This window comes from Spodoptera frugiperda, chromosome 11 (assembly GCF_023101765.2).
Source record: "Spodoptera frugiperda isolate SF20-4 chromosome 11, AGI-APGP_CSIRO_Sfru_2.0, whole genome shotgun sequence".
Taxonomy (NCBI): domain Eukaryota; kingdom Metazoa; phylum Arthropoda; class Insecta; order Lepidoptera; family Noctuidae; genus Spodoptera; species Spodoptera frugiperda.
Window position 1 is genome coordinate 8,407,537 of NC_064222.1, and position 19,809 is coordinate 8,427,345.

The 19,809-nt window shown below is 45.5% G+C and overlaps 1 protein-coding gene across 1 annotated transcript; it reads left to right on the plus strand.

The window, feature by feature from the left end:
- The first annotated feature begins 10,055 nt into the window (after nucleotides 1–10,055).
- LOC126911245 (uncharacterized) lies at nucleotides 10,056–18,306 on the plus strand. Its single transcript, XM_050697120.1, has 2 exons — nucleotides 10,056–11,296; nucleotides 18,258–18,306. The coding sequence occupies exons 1-2, from the start codon at nucleotides 10,056–10,058 to the stop codon at nucleotides 18,304–18,306; spliced, it is 1,290 nt and encodes a 429-aa protein (XP_050553077.1).
- The last annotated feature ends 1,503 nt before the right edge of the window (nucleotides 18,307–19,809 follow it).

Consider the following 19,809-nt stretch of genomic DNA (forward strand, 5'->3'; position numbering starts at 1 on the left):
ATGGCAAGCATTTTAAAGTTGATTGTATAAGCAGAACAGTTATTATTGGAGCGATACATGAATAAAATAACGATAAACCATGAACCTCCCCCATTTTTATATTGGAAGCCAATATAATGACATTCAAATTTCCAACAATATGTCTGCCATGTTAGAAGAAAAAAGAAATTTAGTTGTCGTTGAGAGGCTAGTTTTTTTAGGGTTCTGTTCTGTATAAAATGGGACCTAACTAATCTAGTTCTTAAAAATATTTGACAGAAAACAGATTTTTTTAAAGTATAATCATGACATTTTATGTATCAAAATGTATTTGATTAATTTCTATAATATTTCGTTTCTTATTGTTTTTTTTTTAGGTATAAACCGGTAAACGAGTAGACGGATCACCTAATGGTAAGCCATCGACGCCGCCGATGGGACACCTGAAACACCAGAGGCGTTAGAAGTGCGTTGTCGGCATTTAAGGGGTTAGGAATTTAAGGGTTGTTGAGGAATCGAGGATTATTATCCTCCGCATTGTTGTCTAGTAATCATATAAAATCAATTTAAAAGAATATCCAAAGAAGGTTTTTCTTATTTTTAGTGTTTTATCGTAGTATGGAACCCGTCCTTTGTGAATTAGTCTTCAATTCTGACCACCCTCAGTAGGCTACCTAAAACATAGGTAGTTTAGGTTAGGATATAAATCACTGTCGTGGACCATTTATTGACAGCCAAATTTTTCTTTAGCCAATCTATCTTTTTTAAGAAAACGACCGTTAGGTAATCTCAATGTTATCGATCATGTGTATAAGGGCTAGTCTAAGAATATGTGTTTTAAGAATGCTGCTTCTAAATTAATTTTAAGCATGAAAAAGAACCAAATCTCACTCCTGGTTAGCGTTCTTGCACACGATACCGTCACCACGTCATATAATGTATCAAAGATAATATTGTAAAAATATTTTTTTTTCGTTTCGTTGAAGTTTCTTGCTCGTTTTTCTCCATTCGAGGCAACACTTTGGAACGAGCGCCTAGCTTCACTGAGAGACAGACTGAAGGGCAATTCAATTTGACTTTTCCAAAGTGCCTAATTTAGGATTAAATGAAATAAATGCTTTGACTTTGATGTCGCCACCGTACCATCACAATGCGCCGCTACTGCGCCACTACCGCGCCACCACCGTACCGACAACGCGCCACCACCGCGCCACCATCGCACCACCACCGCCCTCACTTTGATTCATTCCATTACCGGCTGCATATGAACGTGGTAATGTCAAAAAGTTACGCACGCACAAGTTTGTACCCTCGACTGTGATGATGTCACATCATTATCACATTCGAACTTGATGATGATGTTTGATGATGAATCAAACAAAGGAAACTAAGCAGTGGCGGTGCGACGGCAGCACGTATGCACAGTGGCGGCATCGTGTGCAGGAACACTTAAACAATTAACCAATTACATAATACAAAGCGTAGCCTCTTCATTCCCATCTCCTGGCCAGCAGCACAGCAGTGACAACAGACTGCACTAATTACGTATTATGATACGTCGTTAACTCGTCCGTGGTGACAGGTTGCAATTTTGCTGTGACAGCTAATTCTTAGGTTACTCGTATGTCTCGTTGTACCGGCTGCGGTTAAGGTTGGCAAATTTATTTTCCTGGTTTTATAACCATAGCAGAATTTAATCAATCAAATGTATGAGTCTATTCATTCCTTTTAGTATAAGCCAGTAAACGAGCAGACGGATCACCTGATGGTAAGTAATAGCCGCTTTCTATAGACACCCGAAACACCAGAAGCGTGACAAGTGAGTTACCAGCCTTTTGGGGGTTACGAATAAGGATTGTTAGGGAAGCGGGGTTTGGGAAGATTGAGTATTTGGGCCTCCGGTAACCTCACTCTTACAACGCAAGCATTGTTTGACGTCGGTTTTCTGTGAGATCGTGGTATCACTCCTTTTGAGCCGGTCCATTCGTGCCGAAGCATGGCTCTCCTACAATTATTCATCCTTAAATCCGTTTTAGAATCAGGCTACTCTTACAGACCCGTAATACAGAAAAAAATATTAATACCTAAATCAAAACCCGTCCAAGTGACAAACCTGACACCGGCAGTGTGTGACGGTTTCGCAAAGAGGTGTGTCTTCATGGTGCGTACACATGAGTCCATGGTGTCTGGCTTGTAATTACTGCAGCGCTTATCGACGGAAACTGTGGTTATGGGGTCCCATTGTGGAAGGTCCTTGTTATTAGATGCTTCCGAAGAAATTGTCAAGCGTGAAAGGAGTTTTAGAATTTTATATTAAGTCTTTGACTGCCAATAGAAAACTGTTGAAGGCAAATCCTCTGCTAACGTCGGTCACCGGTGACCACCACGGCGTTCAATGTGTAAGGGTATTTTTTGGCATTATGTTTTTAGAAGGCTTTTTTCTCTGTTTTTGGTAATCGAGTCTCCAAAAAGGTGTTGTCTGCTGCTGCTGCATACTGCCATGATTTATTGTTTTTTATAAGATGTGTGAATGTAATTTGCTCTTGAAGCATTTTTGGCTTGTAATTGGTTTTAATCAAGACTTGGTTTAGCCTGCAGATGTCCCAAAGATATTTTTGTTTAGGATCAAGTAATATTTTTTTGTTATAGGTACCTACAATTAACTTGGAGTGGGGGGCTGCGAACTACCTAGCGAGTAACCGGGGATTATCCCACCTCAAAAAAAGTAGTGAAGGAATAATCTAAGGAAATGATGTGATCGGGATAAGATAGCAAAAATCAAGTAATAAACTGTAAGAAACGTGTTATTAACAATTAATAATTAATTTGACATATTGTATTACATCGATGTTTCAACATGGTTAATCACCACTACTTTATACCTGTTTTCTATCATCGGTACACACATACATAGTACAGCGAAGCGTCTATAATAATAGCTAATAAAATTAAACCTAACTACATGGCGTGATACAGCTCAATATCATTAGCAAGATTAACAGCGCCCTCTGGCGCGTTCTCAGCGAATTAATGAAAAATCACTGTTTTACATTCAATACGTGCGCCGGAGTGTAGGGCTGTCGTTACGCTTTAAAATGATTGAGAAGTTTGAAAAATAGATCTAATCAAGATTAATACTTTTTGTTTTCAGGGTACAAAATTTTCATGGAGGCTTGAGAAAATGGAAAATCCTTCATAGGAAGAAAATGCATTTATTCAGATACAAGATAAGATACTCTGCACTCAACGATGTATTTGTATTCCTTTGCTGACAATCAGTATTTTTAATATTTTGATCCCATAATTGCGTCTAGTGTTGCCCAAATGCAAGAACAAGACGAGACTTAGCCAGTCTTGGTCTTGGTCTTGCGCCAATACACCTGGTCTTGGTCTTGGTCTTGGTCTTGCGCTCCCAGTCTTGGTCTTGGTCTTGCAGCAAGAGTCTTGCAAGTCTTGCAATTACCTATTAGTCTATTACTATTTATTAAAGTTTACTTTAAATCTTAGAAAAACGTATTAGAATTGGAACATTGTGAGCTTGAATTAACATAGCCATAGTAAAGATCAAGCAAATTAATAAATAACTGAATATTTGATAAGAAATTTGAAAAATCAACTGACCTATATGTCGTTTTCCATGGAAGTAACTGTTTCTTAATAAACATTTATGATTTATAAGCTTACATTTGCTAAAATATGTAAAAAAAACCATATAAGTAATCAATATTATAATATATACTTACTAGAATGAATTAATATGACATCTACTACCTATCCTTACCATTTTATCCTAATCATAATACTACTTGCGTGATCAGTATAATGTATTCATTTTCATTCTAAGCACTCTGAAACTTATTTATTCTTTGGAACACCTGTGGGTACTCTTAAAATTCGAAATTATTTTGCATGAGTACCTATACCTACGCCCTATGGCGGCAATCAAATAGTGTCAAATGTTATGATTTCGGCGTGGCGGCAACGATTGTTTTAGATTTCAAAAGAAGCCGGCGCGTGTATCATAACCATGTACCTACTTCCGAAAAGCGGCAAATTTCTTTGAGAAGTAAGTACAAAACCTTTGATACCGCATTATCAAAGTGCCGATGGTTAAAACATAACTATGCATGCACTCAGTTTGATTTTAATAGATATTTTTTTAATCGCTATGTTTATGGTATTAGTCGTAATGCGCATAGGTCCAGTTTTTCATATTCTTTGATACAGTTTTTTGCGTCTCATAGAATTCCTAAGCGTACCTACCTATACACCGAACTATTACACCTAACTACTCAGTGAAATAGCGCGAAGTCCTAGCTGCAAGACGCAAGAGTCTTGCAGGCTATGTCTTGTTCTTGCTCAAGTCTTGCACGGTCAGTCTTGGTCTTGGTCTTGCTAAAAATACGCGTTCTTGTTCTTGGTCTTGGTCTTGCAAAAACGCAAGAACAAGACCAAGACTGCAAGACCAAGACTGAATTTGGGCAACACTAATTGCGTCCCAGAGACATGGCAAACAGTTCTAGAATCTACAATGAAATTAATAAAAAGATTTTCAGAAGAAATAACTGTATTATGGTATAGGAACTGACAGGTTTTACGTCATAATTTTAACTAACTTAATAAGCTTAGATCAAGACTTACTTTTAAGTAAAAATATACTTGAATAATAAAAACTTTATTTAAAAACATTACTGTATAAAACAACGTATACAGTATACACGTTCAAAATCCCAATTCGAATAGGCCATTACAACTTTCAGCGCGGGAAAATATCCTTATCTGTCACATTTGACAGCTGACAGCGTCAACATGACAGCTAGTACTTTCGGTAACACAGATTAAACCAGTACCTTTAACTGTGCAAAGTATATATTTATAAGCCACAACCTTTACTACAACTGCATAGAAACACTTCTTATCACGATATCGGTTATCACATTCCAAGAATCTGCTTAGAAAGTGGCACGACCGCCATATTTGTACAAAAGTGAGGTTATGTTAACAAACTGGTAACCCTGTCTGTTTTTACATCATAATGACGTGTTAAATACAATTTTCTGTGTAAATACAATTATTCATTGCGGCAACATCAGCCAGCATGGCAAATTACTTCACAATCAATCCTTTGAACTGACATTTTCACATGGTTTTGCATCAAATAAATAATCTACATTCAACGTTTATTAATACGTTTGTTCGCAGAGGTGTGGAGTGGTCTGTATTTGTGTTTATTTTTTTTAAATGATTGGGTGCAATTTGGATTGCTAAATTTTTCGCGTTTTCGACAATAACATCATACCCTGTTATCATTTGTTGTTGTCTATTTTTTTAATTGGCAATGACGTGGTACCTGGTACATTATCATCATCATTTTGTAGTTGTCTATCTCTTTTTCAAATATTTCTGATAGAACTTTAACTTACAGATAGTTTTAATTTTGAGAGGAAAATCATCTAATTATTTCTCGCTCTGGGTCCAGTAAAAAAAAGTACATTCTTCAAAATCTTTGTGAAAACAATGGGAAAAACATTTTAAGTCCCCAATTATAAAAATAAATGAAAATTATTCTCGTTGGGGGAATCAGTAGCCATTTTGTCTAGGTACCTAAATAAAAATAGAGTAAACATCGACTCCACAGTTTACCCAGAACTACACATAGCAATAAATAGCACACAATTATAGGTTATAAAGCGTACTATAGTGTCGGTTAGCGTTAAATGAGTGTGCGCACAAAAACCATCCGTGTTTACTGCTGCCATTCTATTGTGACGAGTCGACGAAACTCGACTGTTAATCGATTAACAGCGTATCGAGATACGGATCGATTTTTAATGAATAGTAGTAGTCTAGTAGTAACAGAAAAATATCGTCTTGACTATTTAACCTTAATATTAATTTAAGTGTGGGAGAGCCATGGGCCGGCTTGACCGTAGTAATAGAGCGAGATCCCAGAGCTGTCAGACATATCTTATTTTTACAAGCATTTAACCTTCGGCTTACAGTAGTCTTGTATGTACTTTTTAATGCCTTAATGTTTGTAAAGCTTGCCGAGTGACACCAGCGCAGGTACCAGGTGAGAAAGGTAACTAAAAATTAGACTAACTTAACTTAAATTTTTATGTCTGATTTTTATATATGTTTTGTAGAATATTACTCTGAAATCATATTAAAAAAATCAGACATTTTCCATGGACCAAAACTTTTATCAGACGCTATAAAGCTCTTAAAAATAGTGCGCCTTACAAAATTGTAATAGCAATATATGTGAGGTTGGAGAGAAATATCTTTTCGGCAAAGCAGTAGCACATTTGTAACATTCACGATGGTAATCACGTTCGTGCAAATTATCTGGTAAAACTATGATGATTTGTACTACTGTTTTGCATTACAGGGGCACCATATATTGCTATTACAATTTTGTAAGGCGCACTATTTTTTAGAGCTTTAAGCCGTCTGTCAAATCATCAAATCATCATAGTTTTACCAGATAATTTGCACGAACGTGATTACCATCGTGAATGTTACAAATGTGCTACTGCTTTGCCGAAAAGATATTTCTCTCCAACCTCACATATATTGCTATTACAATTTTGTAAGGCGCACTATTTTTTAGAGCTTTATAGCGTCTGATAAAAGTTTTGGTCCATGGAAAATGTCTGATTTTTTTAATATGATTTCAGAGTAATATTCTACAAAACATATATAAAAATCAGACATAAAAATTTAAGTTAAGTGAGTCTAATTTTTAGTTACCTTTCTCACCTGGTACCTGCGCTGGTGTCACTCGGCAAGCTTTACAAACATTAAGGCATTAAAAAGTACATACAAGACTACTGTAAGCCGAAGGTTAAATGCTTGTAAAAATAAGATATGTCTGACAGCTCTGGGATCTCGGACCATAATACCACGGCCTCAAAGAAAACCGACGCTAAACAACGCTTGCGTTGTGTTTCGTTGTGTAAGTGAGGTTACCGGAACCCCAATTACCTCTCTTCCTAATTCTTGATTCCCTAACAATACCTAAATTCCTAACCCCCAAAAGACTGGCAATGCGCTTGTAACGCCTCTAGTGTTTCGTGTGTCCATGAGTGGCGGCGATTGTTTACCATCAGGTGATCCGTCTTTCTTTTTTTATATTAAATGGGTCGACGTTTGGCCGCTATCTCGCCTGATGGTAAGTGATGATGCGGCCTACGGTGGAGCACGTCTGCCCATAAGCAACCTATTCACTCGGGCTTTGAAGACACCCAGGTTGTACCCATCAGGAAACAAAGTCTGCTGATTTACCGGGTTATATACCATTAAAAAATATGGCCAAATAGTAGGTAGCTAGAAAATTTAGTCGTTAAACCTCATGGACTTCCCACTTACCCACCACGGTATTTCTCCACTGCATGGGACCGTGACCCGCGGTTATCTTTGCGGAATCGTCACACAACCCCATATTTCCCATTTTCTACACTTAAATCGAAACCTATACCTTTTCCTTGGCACTTTAATAACGAGATGATTTTCAATACCACTAGCATTTATTATTTATTAAATATCGATGTATATGGTCAAGACGAACAGACGCACACATCTGCCCGTCACCCGTAAGATACTTATTGTTACGTAGCTTATAAATAAATAAAGAATAGCCACAACTTACGTAAATAATGACAGACGTACAGATGTCGCCGCTTGTTTGTTTTATATGAAATTGTAAATTGTATTAATATTGTAGTTTAAGAGCCGAAAGAGAGCAGTTGTTTGGTTTCTTTAAGGGATGTTGGGTAAACGAGTAGAGGGATTGTCCGATAGTAACTGATAAATTAACTTGATAACAGGGTAGATAACAAATTTTTATTATAATGTCCATCTTGTAGATTAGGTATTTTAAAATATTAGACACGTGTTTCTTACGGAACCAAATACTTTCAAAGATATATTGATTTGAAACATCGCGTGACGTCACTTCTAGATACATAGAAATGACGTACGATTATTTGCTCTAAATTTTGTTTCGTTTTCTCTTGGTATTGTTATGAAAAAATACGTGTCTAATATATTTTCATTTCCTAACTGACGGACTAAATATTTTTATTTTTTATACTTCGTCATCATCCCTATACTAGTAAGTGCGGATCCGGCTTCGTATAGAGAAGATAACAACTACACCACATTTTAGTTTATTTCACCCAAGTTTTATGTGAGGTCGTGGTACAACTGCAGTTGAACTCTGTGTCAAACCCATCTTTAATACGTAATCAAACATACATATCGTCACGCCTTTTATCCCCGAAGGGGTAGGCAGAGGTGTACATTATGGCACGTAATACCACTACAATGTACACCCACTTTTCACAATTTATGTTGTAAGTCCCATGTAATAGGTGGTGAGCCTATTGCCATATACCGGGCACGCTATGTAATCAAAGTGTCTGAAAATAGATGACTAAGTTCTGACGTACTTAGGCTCTCGGACTACTCATTGAATTAGTGAAGGACTCATCACAACGCGGTTTTAATATTATTTATAGGTTCCTTTCTTCATCATCGTCTCAGCTAATATGCTGCCATCAGTCAAATTATGTTGATATGACTGGATGTCAGTATTCATTTATTTTTTCGTTCGTGTTTTTTTTTTATTTTAGGCTGGAACTGCCAAGTGGCTAGACTGGCTGGTTAGGTTTGGTTGGTTGACTGATGTCCACAGCAGTGACTGACTGTAAAAGCAAGCAACGTCACGCCTTTTATCCCCGAAGGGGTAGGCAGAGGTGCACATTATGACACGTAATGCCGCTATACAATGTACATATTTGTGTTATAAGTCCCATATAATAGGGGGTGAGCCTATTGCCATATACTGGGCACTATTCCAGACTCCGTGCTACTACTGAGAAATTTTCGAAAAGCCGAAAAAGCCCAGTAATACTTTGGCCGACCCGGGAATCGAACCTAAGACCTCTTGTCCGGCAGTCGCACTCGCGACCACTCGACCAACGAGGCAGTCAATTATTAACAGCAGAAGCTTATTAACTGAATGAATACCTAAGGCTTTTATCAAATTAAAATAACATATACGTAGTAGATATAGCGTTTATTATCTTCCTACATTTAAATGAACACAATATTATTAGCTTTATTAAAGGGAATTCGATAAATGTACAATTGAACTATGCATTGTGTAGTAAATGAAAATAAATTCCGTTTATCATTAAACACAATGTAACAAATAAATTATAACGGCCGGTTCACACTGGCGACCGATCGCGACAGATAGTCAATTAGAATAATAAATAGCAGCATCGGTGCGTGAAAACTGTCGCGACACACTGCACTGATGGTTTCAGCTCGAATTTAAATAATGGATGTGAGTTCGGGTTTGTATGTAACCATGATGTAAGACTACACATAGAAAAAATGATATAAGGTAAGCTAACCAAATAAGGCCTACCTTATTTTTATTACCGCCTAGCTCGTAGGTTTGGGGTGCGGTGCCAGAAGACCTCCCCGCGGTGCACCCTGGGTGCAGGTAATAGTCCCCCTAACGGGGGTGATAGGGTTGGAGTGACTATTGCCTGTAGCGAACTTCTGGACGGAGCGGAAGAATCCGAGATGGGTTCCGAAGGCGGCAGGCTTTGTGCTGGCACATGGCCTGCGCCTCCGAGGGAGCGTCTTTCCGCCCGTCTCTCTGACTTAGCAGAGAGCGTGGCGGAGAGGCAAGGACGGTGCTCGTTGTGCACTCACCCTGCCAACGAGCAGCATCGGGGCAGAAGTTGTCCTCGATTGCAACCGTTGATATCGTAATCCGGGAAGAGGTCATGGTCATGTTTTATGACTCTGAACGGGACGAGGGTCTTGGCTTGGTCGCCCGGACCGCGAGGAAGTTAACCTCTATAAAAAATTCCTCCAATACCAAGTTCTGGTGCGCGGCGAGGGTATGCGTGGCTGAGGAGTAGTGTCAGTCTCGAGCGCACCCCCAGCTGGGGGACCGGTGGACCCCCCAGTTGGGATACAAATATACACTTACCCAGGTACAGGGGGCACTGTCTGGGTGGACTGAATATTTCCCCCATACTTGTGGGAACTAAATGAAGAGTACAAAATTAAAAACAAAAACACCAGGGGAGGAGAGCGCAGGTGAGCCCAGCTCGCCTGCAGTTGTTGGGGCAGAGAGTCTTAATGGCTCTGATACCCGTGGGGAGGCGCTGGACTCATCCAGCAAGTCCCACACACGGGTTCCAAGTCGGAGGGCGTCGGGCTCGGAGTCCGACTCCTCATCAGTGTTTGCCGCGAGCGTCAGCTCACAGCGCCAGACAAGGGCGGCTTTCAAGCGCCCCAGGACGGAGGAGGGTCGGGGATTGTCCTCGTCCTCCAACGCGCAGGAGGCTCCGGCCCCCCCTAAAATCCCCACGGCCGCGCGGGGTGGAGGCAGGGGGAAGGGCAAGAGGTTGGCAGGTACTGCCCGGTCCAAGCCGGCTGAGCGTCCTGCCGCAGAGGGTAGCGCCCTAATCAGTGCCGTCCACTCGGACTCCTCCGTGATGGAGGTTGTGGATGCCGAGGGCTTGAATGGTGAGCGTGGCTCCGAGACCCTTCGGCAAGCTGTCAGGGAGGGACTCCGCCAGATAGCTGGGAAGAAATCCCAGCCTGCCGGATCCGCTCAGCTGAGATCGGTGGAGGCCGAAATTATGGCGGCGGCCTTTGACGTATGCAGAGTTCCCTCGGCGGGAAAAGTACATCGGGAGCTGGCCGACATGCGGCGGGAGCTGACGCGCTTGTCTGCCTCCAATGCGGCGCTGGAGGCCGAGCTCCGGGCCACTAAGGCTGAGCTTGCCGTTTGCCGAGGACGTCAACCTCAGCCTCCGGCGGAGCCTGATTTGGTGGAGCTACTGCGCAGGGAGATGGCTGCTTTCCAGCAACGTTTTAATGTGTTGGAGAGCAAACTCCTCCGTCCCCCGCTAGCGGCCTCGAGCTCAGCGACCTCGAGGTCATATGCGGCCGTTGCGGCCAGGCCCTTGACCACCTCCTCTGGTCGGACTAGCCGCGTTACTCAACCGGTGGCAAGGCCACGAGCGGCTCCTCCAGCAACGGCCCCAGCTCCCCCAGTGGTGCAGGCTCCGGCTGGCGGGCAGGCAGTAAATGCGTCTACAGGACGCAGAAGAGGGAGGAGAGGCGCAGCGGCTCAGCAAGCTGCCCCAGTCACAGGCGAGCCCACCCTGCCGGCAAGTGGTGACTGGCAATTAGTTGGCGAGGCGAGGAGAGTCGCCAAAGAGGCGAGGAAGCGCCGCAAGAAAGCGCAGCGGCTGCGGCGCCAGCAGCAGCGCAAGGAGAAGCGCGCTGCGGCCTTGCTTCTCGCCCCTAAGACCGCGGCTGTAGTTATTACGCTACAGCCCGATGCGGTCCAGAAGGGCGTAACGTATGGCGACGTCCTCGCCAAATTGAAGGGGCGGTGACTCCCGCGGAGTTCGGGGCCCCTGGCGGGTTCTCAATGAAGGTGACGGCAACTGGAGCCCGTCTACTTGAGGTCCCCGGCGCGGCCAGCGGCTCCTCCGCCGACGCCCTAGCCGAAAGGATTAGGGCGTGTCTCGGTGCGGAAGAGGTCCGCGTGTCCAGGCCCATCAAGTGCCTAGACGTACGAATATTGGGCCTGGACGACTCCGTGACGGAGCACGAAGTGGTGGCCGCTGTCGCCAGGACGGGAGGGTGCCCTGTTGACCAGGTCAAGGCAGGCACCATCCGTCCGGACAACTCGGGGCTGCGCACGGTGGTGGTAAGCTGCCCCGTGACAGCGGCCAAAAAGATTAAGGAGGGCAGAAGGCTCCTGGTGGGGTGGGTCTCGGCGCAGGTCAAGCTGCTCGAGGCCCGGCCTCTGAGGTGCTACCGCTGCCACGTGGGCCACCACGTGAGCGTTAAATGCACCTCGGAGGTTGACCGCAGCGACCGCTGCTTCCGCTGCGGTCAGCCCGGTCACAAGGCCGGTACGTGCACCGCCCCGCTGCACTGCGACGCATGTGCGGCGGCTGGCAAGCCGGCCAATCACCGGGCCGGGAGCAAGGCCTGCTCCCCGCCTACCAAACCCAGGGGTAAGGGTAGGCCCTCCGCCGCCCCCGTCGTTTCCGCCACCGCCGCCGCCGCAGTCGCCACTGCTACCGCCGCCGCGGCCACCGCCAGCCGTAATGCCGCCAGGGAGGAGGTCGTGATGGATTGTCAGTAATGACTCCATTCCGCCTCCTCCAGGCGAATATCAACCACTGCGCCGCCGCTCAGGACCTTCTACTCCAGAGCATGGCGCAGTGGTCAATAAATGTCGCTGTCGCTTCCTAACCGTATATCGTCCCGCCCAGGGATCACTAGGTTGCGGACTTGGACATCATTTCGTCGGCCGCCGCCGGTACCCCGACTCTCGAGAGTGTTCAGAGAGGCTGGAGTTATGTTGCAGCACGGTTCGGAGAGATCGCTGTGGTGGGCGTGTATTTCTCTCCGAACCGAACTCTCGTCGAGTTCCACAACTCCCTGAGGGAGTTGGTTGACGTCGTCGTCGGGTTCCGTTCCCTCCCCGTGCTTGTCCTCGGGGACTTCAATGCCAAGAACTTGGCTTGGGGTTCCCGGTTGACCGACGTTCGGGGTAGGATGGTGGAAGACTGGGCTCTGGAGACAGGCCTAGTCGTCCTGAACCGGGGTTTTGTCCCCACGTGTGTGCGGATGCAGGGTGAGTCGGTGGTGGATATCTCGTTCGCCAGCCCCGCTCTGTCACCGCGTGTTGTTGACTGGCGCGTTATGGAGGAGGTGGAGACGTTTTCTGACCACCAGTACATCCGGTTCAACGACTCCGCCGAGTCCGCGGACCCGCCAGTCAGACAGGCCCCATGTGGCCCGCGTTGGGCGCTAAGACAGCTGGACCGGGAGCTTTTCCTGGAAGCCGCAATCGTGCAGGCCTGGGTGATACCACCAGACAGGCCTGCCGACGTCGATGAGGAAGCAAGATGGCTCCAGGACGCCGTGTCCAAAATATGTGACGTGGCGATGCCCCGGGTCCGGCCAGGTCAGCGCAAGCGCCAGGTGTACTGGTGGTCGCAAGAGTTGGCTGCTCTACGCAGTACGTGCGTTACTGCGCGACGCCGGTACACCAGGCACCGCAGGCTCCGTATCCGCGCTCCAGACGCGGAGGTAAGAGAGGCGGAGTTGTACGAGGAGTTACAAGGCGGCAAAGGCCGCCCTAAAAGCGGAGATCTGGCGGGCTAAAGAGGAAGCCCGCCGGGAGATGCTGGAGACTCTGAACAGAGATCCATGGGGGCGCCCCTATCGGATGGTGCGCGATAAGCTCCGCACCTGGGCTCCCCCGCTGACTCAGAGTCTCCGGCCAGAAATCGTGGAAGAGGTGGTCGGCGCCTTGTTCCCCCGACTATGGAGGGGCTTCACCCCTCCATCCATGACTCCGCCCCCTGCGGTGCCCAATGCGGGCCACAGCGACGACGACGACGACATCGTTCCGGAGGTGACCGAGGCAGAAATGAGAGCGGCGGTGCGCCGGATGGGCGCCAAGAACACCGCCCCAGGACCCGATGGCCTGCATGGCAAGGCGTGGGTCCTGGCCTCAGAGGCTCTCGGGCCTCGATTATTAGGTCTCTACAGCGCATGCTTGGAGAGGGGCCAGTTCCCACTTCAGTGGAAGACGGGAAAACTGGTCCTCGTGAAGAAGCCGGGGCGCCCTGCGGACTCTCCGTCCGCATACCGGCCCATTGTGCTGCTCGACGAGGTGGGAAAAGTCTTCGAAAGGATCATTTCAAACCGCCTCGTCGCGCACCTGTCTGGATTCGGGCCGGACCTCGCGGATGGACAGTTCGGGCAGAGGGCGCTCCACGGTGGACGCCATCATGCGCGTAAGAGACCTCACGACGGGGAATGCAGTGTCCAGGGGTGGGGTCGTTGTGGCGGTGTCTCTGGACATCGCCAACGCTTTCAATTCCCTACCCTGGAGCTGCATACTGGAGGCACTCCGGTACCACCGGGTGCCTACCTATCTCCGTCGTGTTATCGAGGCCTAGGAGGGATAGGTTCGTCACCTACCCCGGTCACCAAGGTGTGTGGAACCGGCGAGAGATGTCGCGCGGTGTTCCACAGGGTTCGGTTTTGGGGCCGCTCCTGTGGAACATCGGTTACGACTGGGTGCTGCGCACCGACCTCCCGAACGGTGTCAGCGTAGTCTGCTACGCCGACGACACGCTGGTACTAGCGCACGGGAGGTCGCACCAGGCGGCGGCCAATTTAATGGCGAGAGCGGTTGCGACGGTCGTTGCAAGGATCCGGCAATTGGGACTCGAGGTGGCGCTCCACAAGTCCGAGGCCATGTGTTTTCATGGCCGTGGAAACGCGCCACCTCCGGATGGGTCCCAAATAACGGCAGGAGGGGTTACCATCGGCGTCGAGACGACGATGAAGTACCTAGGACTCGTCCTCGACAGTCGATGGAACTTCGTGGAGCATTTCCGACGTTTGGCTCCTAAGTTGGAACGGACGGGGGCTGCGCTTAAGCGGCTCCTGCCCAACCTCGGGGGCCAAATGCCTCCTGCCGGAGGTTGTACGCGGGGATCGTGCGGTCCATGGCCCTCTACGGAGCCCCTGTGTGGGCGCCGAACCTGATGCGGCGGCCAGCTCGGGCGCTGCTCACGTCCCAGAGGGTCATGGCCATTCGAGTGATCCGCGGATATCGCACGATCTCCGGAGAGGCGGCCAACCTCCTTGCCGGACTCCCGCCGTGGGATTTGGAGGCGAAGGTGCTCGCGCGCGTCTTTAGCTTGCGCGCCGACGCGCGTCGCCGGGGCGAAACTCCACTGCCGCGCCAGATTAATGCGTGGCGGGATGAGCTCCGGCGCGATCTCATGGCGGAATGGCAGCAGCGACTGTCGCAACCAAGGGCTGGGCTCGCTGTCATTGCAGCGGTAAGTCCCCTCTTTGAGGAGTGGCTAGAGAGGCGCCACGGCGTCCTCACCTACCGCCTGACGCAGGTGCTTACCGGACATGGAAGCTTCGGTAGGTTCCTGTTTCTGATTGGGCGGGAGGAAACGCCCGGGTGTCATCACTGCGAAGACCGCCCGGAGGACACGGTGGAACATACGCTTGCGGTCTGCCCTGCGTGGGCTGAGCACCGCCGTGTCCTCAGGGATGTGGTCGGCGACGGCGCCCTCTCGCGTCCGGCACTGATACAAGCCATGGTGCGGAGCGAGGGGGACTGGGATGCCGTCTCCTCCTTCTGCGAAGCAGTCATGCTAGCTAAGGAGGAGGCGGGGCGCGTGAGAGAACGAACCTCCTCACGCCCCAGCCGTCGCGAGAGACACTCCGGGCGTCGGGGATCGCGCGACGATCTCCGGCCACCGTAAGTGCGGGTCTGCGGACGGTGAGCAAGGGTAGCTCGCCGCCCGACCAGAACCAGACCCGTGCGTGCGGCGCGTCGCGTTCTGCGCGCGCCTCAAAGAGCCATCAGACCACCACAGATGGGGCCCAGTAGGGCTGATGCCTAATCCGGAGCTGCGGACAACCTAGCGGGTTTACCGGGGCTCCGGCTCGACAGGCAGGAGTAGGAACGGGGTGGTTTTTAGTCAGTAAGAGTCTGACACTCGCCTCGCCCAAGGCGGGAGAAGTCATTGGATGATTTTCCCCCCTCAAAAAAAAAAAAAAAAAAAAGCTCGTAGGTTTAAAATGACAATGGGCTGATAATTTCAAAATCTTATATTTATTTATTAAACTTTGTAATAATGGAATCGAAATGGCTTTAGAAACAAAAATTACAATTTTGTAAACACAAATAACTAAAGTGTCACTTTGGCCTTATTGGGAACCCTATGTCTTAATAAGGCCTCAATAAAAACTAGTAAGTATTCAACTTCTTAATTATAACAAAACTTTGTCCATGCTTATAATAAATGTAATGAGATCTTATTAATTAATTTTGGTCATTATACATCAGGCTAAACGAGTTTCTCATCATGTAATACCAAGTAACATCTTTGAAGTCATCGGTACCCCAGCATCAGTCAAACGAATGAGAATAACTTCTTGTTCTGTAGCCAATTTAGCGACCGACCTAGCTTCCGTATAGTGGAAACCACTCTTTAGATGATGCGTACTTCTTTGGAAGTTATATGCTGCAGCAGCCTAGCGGGTAAAACAGGGTGCATAAAATTCGAAGGGTGAATAGATACTATGAAGAATTTCCCGATATCCATTCACCCCTTTTCTGTATCTATTCACCCCGTTTACCCCTTTCTACCATTTTAACAGCGTTTTCCATCTTTTGCAAAATCCATTGGCTTCTTTTTGACAGAAGCTTGTTACTATAGATACAGACAACAGTTATAGTCTGATGTCTGAATGTGGATAATGAGTCTAATATTCACCATCATTATCAACAGCTAATGGCAGCTTAATGCTGAATTGTAGACCTCCTTCACATAAGAGGGGTTTGCCAAAATATCCATTCTAAGCAGGCACATTGGGCTGCGTAACGCGTGTAGCGGGTTACCGGGGATCAGGCTCGATAAGCAGCAGTAGAAACGGGGTGGTTTTTAGTAAGTAAGAGTCGGACACTCCCTCTCGCCTCTCTTATAATTAGAAATTATTAGCTCAGGTTTCCTCACGATATTTTCTTTCACCGTTTGTCAGTGGTGTCTAAATAATCTTAGAAAGTACATGTAACTCGGAAAAAGTCACATTGGTACTTGCCGTTGGTAGGTTTAGAATCCGCATCATTGTATATGAGAAGCGTTCTTAAATCTCTGTTTAATTATATTTTAGTTATGTATGTAAGTTGCTTTAATTAGTTGTCTACCGTTGTAACTTTTGAATTAAATAAATAAACGAATCTCCAGGCCACCACGACCTATTATTTATTTCACCAAAAATATGTTACATAGTTTACTCTTAAGGATTAGTCAAACAGTTATATGTATACAGTTACTGTGCCCTATACTGTATTCCTATTAAATTCATACAAAACATCAGATAAATATCGACCGATCACCTATGACCACGCCATGGCCGAAGGTACACAATATAAAATTAAAGCTGTTTCACACAACGCGGACAGTGACGACATATCGCGCCAATTTGAATATTAATAGTCGCAGCGACGCGTGAAAACGGACGCGAGTCGCGACACACGGTCGTGTGAGTGGGAAATGGAATGTTTTGGTAAATATTGGTAGGATGATATTGAGCTATGGGGAATTGTATTGGAATTTTGAATTACTTGGATTGGTAGTGAGGAAGAATTAAAGTCATGGGTAGAAATGAGTGTTAGTTGAATCTGAATATTTTCTTTTTATCTGCAACGATCTGCTTCCCTTGCTCCCTACTCCCAGTGGAGACTTGATCAAAAAGATATGATGGCTTAAAAAGATGCTCATAGTCCAGAAGTGGACAGCAGTCGAGTACAGCTTGGACTACCGTTCTTGGACCATGTACTTTAAGTAACTCTGAAATGATGCGTTGGTAAACTTACTAGGCGACTAAAATTTTTGTCTTCATTGCACTACACCTAAGCAGTAAGAATATTTTTTTAAAACTATGTATTGTGTCAAAACTATAATGCTTTCGTGCAATTCTAAAACTAATTAAACCCACAAAATCAAAACCACGAAACATTAAATAGTAGGTAAAAAAAAATATCATCAAATAAAAATACCAACTGCAGCCAAACGCGACGTGTGTCCACGAAACCAGCGGAGCGTGGCGTCGCGACCGCGCCTTATATCGGCGATGTATAAATCAAACACTAATAAATATCACTCCGCTTCCTGCGTTCCGCTACCCACGCTAAGTGTTTCGCCGCGGTCTGCGTTCTCCCGGAACGCCACCAGAACGCCACTTCTAGGAAATGGATGTTTAAGCGTTTATTACTTAATTTTAGGGAATTATAACCTCTGATTGGCAGTCTTTGTCCATTTTCCGGTGACGAGAATGAAGGGTTCTGTAGTAATTTAGATAAGTACTGGTTCTGGTTATAGGTTTGATTTTAAAATGATATTCGTTTTGTTTAATGTGTTTTGCGTTGAATTACCTATAGGAAATTACCTATAATAGCAAAGCAGTATGTATAATTGTATATCCCTACAATGATTGATTGTCAAAAATTAACAAATACTTATGCAGGTACTAATTGTAAATATCTAATGTGGTTCAGAGGTACCGGCAAAGACATCTTTCATTATCTCTCTCTTTTAAGTTCTCTGCTATGAAGACATCGAATCTAGGGGCATATATGTAAAGAATACTCTTTATATGATCATGGTCCATAGTGAACGTTTATTGCAGAATACACCCAAGACCACCAACAACACAGCATGAACCTCATCACCACACATTGAAAAGCACTTCATTCACCTTCATTCATGTATCGATCGCCTCCACAATTGAATGATTGGTATCTTTTAATGCCATCGACAAAAGGCGAAGTGTTCCACTCGCGTCATTACGGTGTCGCGCGGTGGCGCGTGAAAATTGTCGCATTGTCGCGCGGCGCTACCCGTGACCGTGTGGCCACACCCTGTGGTTCATCGGCGGTGTGACCGCGGACAGGGTTGGCGCAAACATTCCGTGTTGGTTGCAAATGTTTGTTGTTGAAGAATTTATTTATTGAGAGTATTGGTTTGTTGTGTCGTGTGGTGACGACAGGTAGAATTTGTTACACCGTTAGTCTTCTCGTGGGTGTTATAACAACGGAATAAGGGTCTATGTATTTTGAGAATGACTAATTTCAGTTATAGTTGAATTAAAGACTCCAATCCGATAGACAAGTGTAGATATTATGTCTAATACCTAGTTCTCCTTCCTCGTTAGTCGAGTGTTTGAAAGTGCGACTGCTGGATACGGGGTCTCGGGTTCGATTCCCGGGTCGGGCAAATGATTACTGGGCTTTTTTAGGTTTTTAGAAAAAATCTCTGTAATAGCACGGAATCTGGAATTGCTCCCAGTATATGGCAATAAGCTAACCCTCTATTACATGAAACTTATTACACAATTGGTGAAAAGTAAGTGTTCATTGTACAGCGGCGTTACGTGCCGTAACGTGCACCTCTGCCTACCCTTTCAGTGATAAAAGGCGTGACGTTGCATTGGCACCTACCACAAATGTAGAAGAACTTTACTTTGGTTACAGTTCGCCCTTAGCCCCCAACTATAAAAAAACCCAATACTAACTCTTGAATTAGTCATCGTCCGCCATTTAATTAAACTCTGGTGTCAATACCAATAACTGGTAATAATAAAACGGATATTTTCCCGCAAATTCCTTCTTCCCCCAGCCCAGTGAGATATTTAATTTTGATATGAAGGCCCGTGCCGAATAAATCTTATCCTCCTTGCTATCTACTGGCCAATATCCCCATACAATATTAGCCGTTGCGAATTCTATCTTGAAAATAGCCCTATTACCAACCCCAAAGAATACCCAACTCTATCTTCACAACTTAGAGTTCAATTTCCATGAAAAACCATCACACATAGTCGAAAAATCCGTTGTTATTCAAAATTATGTCTCGTTATTAGAAAAGGTAAGTTTCAAATTCCAACGGTCACTTTTTGGAGGTTAGAATATTCTATTAGGAAAATTAGACTATAAACAATGGTAGTTAAGGTTGATTTTTGTTTGTTTGTTAACCTTGACCGTTCCTTAGGGAATATGGGGGGTGTTTAGTCACGGTCTGTATTTGAATTCGCGCGTTGCACAGTAACAAATATTTGGACATTTATTGCTGTGCTGGTGTCGAATATTAAGAGTTTGGGTTTTTATTTGATCGTGAAGATTCGTCATGGCGGATTGAGGATTGTGGATTGTGGTCAGTTATATTA